At 39.3% G+C, this 5,589-nt stretch overlaps 1 protein-coding gene across 1 annotated transcript; it reads right to left on the bottom strand.

Annotated features, from left to right (window-relative positions):
- Window positions 1–2,871: 2,871 nt before the first annotated feature.
- On the bottom strand, window positions 2,872–4,984 carry LOC125027657. The gene is made up of 4 exons (XM_047616819.1): window positions 4,829–4,984; window positions 4,394–4,495; window positions 3,894–4,047; window positions 2,872–3,082 (listed from the first exon to the last, which is right to left on the bottom strand). The coding sequence occupies exons 1-4, from the start codon at window positions 4,864–4,866 to the stop codon at window positions 2,972–2,974; spliced, it is 405 nt and encodes a 134-aa protein (XP_047472775.1). The 5' UTR covers window positions 4,867–4,984; the 3' UTR covers window positions 2,872–2,971.
- Between the last annotated feature and the right edge of the window lie 605 nt (window positions 4,985–5,589).

Genomic DNA, 5,589 nt, shown 5'->3' with positions numbered 1-5,589 from the left:
AACTTTATTTTCGCGAAAAGGAAACGGAGCATCAGATGATCTTGAGAAAACAACAGTCGATCTTGAAAGAAAAAGAATTAGAGTACAGAATGTTTCTTTGAGAGATAGCCAGGCAGTTCAAGAAGTAAAGAAACTCTATCTAGATGAAAATCAGCTAGAATTGCCTCATATTAAATTCGTCTTCATAAATATTTTGAATCTATTGATAAACTGACAGAAATTGAGAATGTAAATCCTAATTTACCAACACAAGAAAGGGCTGATAAGGATGTATGAGGTAGGGTTAAATTGGAGATGAAGGTATCCAAACTAGAGCATACTTTCTTATAAGCAAGCCCAGATCTTAAGCCACAAGCAAACACTTAAAGATTTGGATGCATCATTTATTTTGTCATCTAAAAGTAAAAGTGAATTACCTAAAACAGATCCAACGTGGCTTCAAACCTTTGAGACTTTTATAGAGTCAAGAGTTTCCGCTTTCGGTGGTGGGAAAATGGAGTTTCAGCTTTCAGAGTCAAAGAATATAAAATGACAGCATTTATTTGGGGCTACATCTCCAAGTGTAGCAAAGCTCTGAAAGCTGCAGCCGATGATTATGCAGGAGAATGTGGACCAAACATCTACTGGGAATCTGATTATGTCAATCAACCATCCATGAAGGTAACTGTCCAGGAAAATGATTCAGAGGTTAAGAAAATTTCTTCATATTAAACCCAAGGGAAGGAGAGCACCTCCTTTCTTCCAAGACTTGAATATTTTGATGATGGCGCAGGGCAAAGAAGGCTATTGCATTATGCTTACGCCTTTAATGCAGGTGGCAGAATGACACATGCAAACTGTGATGCGAATAATAATCATCCAGCTATTTTGCCAAAGGAGTAACACACAACAGAAATGATAGTGTGTTCATCACCAAGGAAGAGAAATATTGAATGAGTTAAGGGCATATGATTATTGGATAATTAGGTTCAATGGTTGTAGACCTATTTCAAGGTGCGTCACATGTAAAAGATTGAAAGGTGCATTTCAAGAACAGAAAATGTCTGATTTGCCACCAGAAAGACCTGCCCTTCCATTTTCATGTTGTGGAGTAAATTATTTGGATCATTGTTTGTTACCGAGGAACGCAAGAAGGTTTTTCTTTACTTGGATGGCTTCAAGGGCAATGCATCTAGAATCAGCAAATACACTGGAAACCGATTAATTTCTCAATGCAATATTGGTGCCTCATAGGAAGATGTGGCCCAGTTCGTCAGCTAAGAACAGATCAGGGTACAAATTCTGTTGGAACAAAAAATGAAGTTCATACCTGCTTTCAATAAATGCAACCAAGATAAACTAAAGGGAGAAGCTCTTATAAAAACTATAAAAACATTCAATATCTATCCAATGAATTTTGGAACAGGTGCAAAAGAGAATATGCTCAGTAGCTTCAGTCCAGGAGCTAGTGGTCTACCAAGGAACTCTTGAAACTCTCTGAAGTTATGCCAAACCAAGGTTGTCTTGTAAGAAAAAGAAGGATAACAATGGTTGGTTCCCTACAAAGGGGAAGCAAATAGGAAATGGATAAATAAGATAAAAATGAATGTTAATGAATTGCATGTAAAAGGAAGAAACAAAGATGTATTCTAGATGCATTAAAAAAAATCCCGCCAAGCGTTTCCAGTGAAACCCACCGGTTCTTGGCTCTCTCTACATATATATGTATATATATAATAAACATATTAACAAACAAATATTTATGTGTGTGCGCGTGCTTGCGCGTGTATGGTGTATGTGTAAAGTACTCGCTAAACCTCCCCGCGTTGTCCGGCCAGAAATTTGCTTTCCAGAACATAAACAAATGCACAAAAAAAAAACAATATCACCAGTTACAAATCAAATTATCATTATTTTTAAAAGTGTCACCAAGAAAAAGATACATAGCAGAGCTGTAGTGCAATTTAAATAATTTTACTGAAAAACAGTTTTGTTTTCAGATTACAGAGATAGAGTATAAAATTAAATTCAAACCCAAGGTATGTATTTATGTATTTGTTTATATTATTATATATTTATATGTACATGTATATATGTATTTATATGTATACATTATATATACAGCTATTAAATATATAATGTATGCGAACACCTGCCAATGTATGAAAAGTATGTTAGATGAAGAATGTTAAAAATTCTGAAAGCAGAAAAATGTGAAATGAAAAGAGACAGGTATGCGCCCGAGGCTCTGTTTGTAAGAATGTTTGGGACAGTTATATGGTTTCTCATCGTTTCCGACTTTATTCGTGTTACCTTATTCATTTGATCACTACCTTTAATAAATATTAGATAACAATAAAGACAATTGTAAAGGTAATAGCAATACTATTGCCAGGCACTTCGAACTGAAGACTGATAGACTTGGGGCTGATCTAGCAAATGACCCAATTCATCAGCGGCCGCACCACCGTGAACCGGCGGAACATATGACAGAAATTTCAACCCGATGTTCTCGGATCCGCAAATGACGTGCCTAAGGACGGCCAATCCACTATCGCTTTGGACTCGTGGAGGAAGCACCCACTACTACCACCTAAGTTTCGTCGTCGGCGACACCATAGCAAGTTCGTAGCGGGTGCCATGCGGTTGAGGACGGCTCTCAGTTGGGGCCCTTGATTATGGTCTCGAGATGTTACCAGCTGTGCTGATATATATACACAAACACACACACACACAGGCTATTTCAGCCTGTGTACTTCTATGATTTGAGAAAGAGGTTAACAGAATTTGTGTAGGACGTAGTTATCGCTGTTATTTCCAATATCTGTAAAGGATCCGGCATTAATTTGTTTCGAACATAGTACGAGGGGCTTTGGAAATGAATGCATATACTAACTCTTCTTAGTTTATTAAAATAGACAGGTCTTAAAGCAGTCTTCAGCAAGCACTAGAACGTCGGCCATGTGGGCCTGGCTTGCCTTTCGCCCGCTCCCTACTCGGGGCAAGGATGGTACTCATGATCCTTGTTGCAGCACAGAGGCTGCATGGTCTGGTCGCCTGTCCATTCCCAGGGGCCGTCGCACAGCTCCGAATAGGCGTACACCTGCCAGTGTATGAAAGGTATGTTAGATGAAAAATGATAAAAAGGCAGAAAGCAGAAATATGTGAAATGAAAAGAGACAAGTATGGGCTAGAGGCTCTGTTTGTAAGAATGTTTGTGTCAAACATGAGTGGAGGTTATTTGGTTTCTCATCCTTCGCAGCTTTATTCGTGTCACCTTATCTATTTGATCACTACCTTTATTAAATATTAGAAAACAAAGAAGGCAATTGTTAAAGTAATAGCAAGGCTACTGAAGACTGATAGACTTGGGGCTGATCTAGCAAATGGCCAAATTCATCAGCGGCCGCACCATCGTGAACCGGCGGAACATATTAAAATGTTTTATCCTGTGTGTAGCCTGGAGTACCGTTGCCGATGTTCTCGGACCCAAAGGACGGCCTATCCACTATCGCTTTGGACTCATGGAGGAAGCACCTGATGGTACTGCCTACGTTTCATAGCGGATGCCATGCGGTTGAGGACGGCTCTCGGTTGAGGCCCCTTGATTATGGTCTCGAGATCTTACCAGCTGTGCTGATATATATATATATATATATATATATATATATATATATAACTCTCGGACGCTATCACACTCCGAGCCATCCTATCTCGAACCTACTGATCGGGTGGTGACTGTGCCGTAGGCCTGTACCCTTTTCCATAGTAAAATCCATATTGTTGGTTGAGCCCACACGTGACCAGACACATACCAGCTTATTGGTCTACATCTCACTACGGTTAAGATGATAATTTTAAAGATAATGTTAAAAAAAACAAAAAAAAAACAAGTACAAGGCTGAATGACTCACGTATTCGTTATGGACTGGTCGTTCGGATGCCGTGCACAAGATCTGTCCGACGGGCGTCACACCGTCGGAGCTAATGTAGTCCAGGTCTCCTCCTCCAGACAGCTCCTCGAACTCCTTGAAGCAGCGGTTGCGGCATTTGGTGTGCTGGTCACAGCTGCAGGAGAGGCGTTGGTTAGTAAGTGTTATTTGCAATCGAGTTCTGAATGGTGAGCAGTGTGGGATAGAAAGGCGAAGAACGGAAAGCAAGAAGGTGAGGAAGTGCTGCATATAAATCACCAGGACACATTTCGTTGTTAGAGCATAATACACACACACACACACACACACACACACACACACACACACACACACACACACACACACATATATATACATACACACACACATTTATATATATATATATACACATATATACACACGAGTATATATATCGGACTGAATATATCAATATCATGTACAATGTATTCATTCTGAAAGCGATAGATTAGCGAACAACTGACCCGCCCATGTCGAGGGGAGGGAGCTCGTAAAGCATCTTCTCGACGGAGTCAAGAGTGATGAAGGCGCCGCATCTGCAGTTTGCCGGCTCTTGTGCCGTTGCACTGTGCAACAGACATGGGTGGAGTGAATGCAGTGAAGTCAAGATAATCGGAGAGTTAAGAATCAATTAACTGTACTCTCTTATAGATATTTTTATATAAATCGCAAAAGTATCTCTAATCTCTCTATCTATCTAGATCTATATATGTAGCTATATCTTTATTTAAATATATCTTTCTTTATATATATTTATATTTTAATATAATGATACTAACAAACGATCATTAGTTTAGATTATCAGCTGTACCCCTTCTTTAAAAGAATAAAAATTTAATCCAGTAACTTATAGAATGATAATGAAATACGTGTTAAGACAGAAATCCCAAAATACTCACACGGCCACAACCAAAGCGAGAACAAGCAAATGGAACATCTTGCAACCTGCAGGAAAAGAATCTGGTTAATGCTATCTTCTAAACGTATTTCTACCCCGATGTTCGTGCCTTAAGAAAGTTTCCTCCCGAGAAAAGCCGGCAAACGAAATGTTCTGAAACGATCATGTACTTGTCGTGTATAAGCATACGAATTCTTTAGGTACTTTAGTGATCCATTTCCTATTGTGAAGTCTTTCGAGCACCAGTTCTCACCTTGAAACAATTCCTCTGGAACTGATGTGACTCGCATCTGAAGATCCATACTTATACCGTTTAAAAGAGGCGGCCTGAGATCCTTATCTCTTTTTTAGAGTCTGGGAAACAGGGACCTATCAATGTTGTATGTTTTGTTTTTTACCTGTGTAAGCTTGCCATCTGCTCTCCAATATCAGCTGCTTTTCCGAACTGCTCGGTCTTCTTGCATCCGGACTAAAATAGCTAAAAGAACAGGGATAGGGAAGGCTTTAACATGGAGATATAGAAAATACACAATATTTGCATCACTAGCACGCGTACACACACACACACACACACACACACACACACACACACACACACACACACACACACACACACACACACACACACACACACACATACATTAAAAAAAGTAACGTGTACAGAAAGAAGAAAAGGAAAACAGCTACAGTAAGAAATTAATATGAATCGTAACGTTTCGAACTCTTCACGAGTGAAGAGTACGAAACGTTACGATTCATATT

This window comes from Penaeus chinensis, chromosome 1 (genome assembly GCF_019202785.1).
Source record: "Penaeus chinensis breed Huanghai No. 1 chromosome 1, ASM1920278v2, whole genome shotgun sequence".
Classification (NCBI taxonomy): Eukaryota; Metazoa; Arthropoda; class Malacostraca; order Decapoda; family Penaeidae; genus Penaeus; species Penaeus chinensis.
The sequence above is the reverse complement of the archived record's forward strand: the minus strand, read 5'-3'. Positions and strand labels throughout refer to the sequence as shown.

Excerpts from the sequence above, each read along its gene's own strand:
- LOC125027657 (XM_047616819.1), bottom strand. The coding sequence starts at position 4,866 with ATGTTCCATTTGCTTGTTCTCGCTTTGGTTGTGGCCGT. Across the intron at positions 4,496-4,828 it reads CTCGCTTTGGTTGTGGCCGT|TGCAACGGCACAAGAGCCGG; the intron begins GTGAGTATTTTG and ends TCTGTTGCACAG. Across the intron at positions 4,048-4,393 it reads CCTCCCCTCGACATGGGCGG|CTGTGACCAGCACACCAAAT; the intron begins GTCAGTTGTTCG and ends CCTCTCCTGCAG.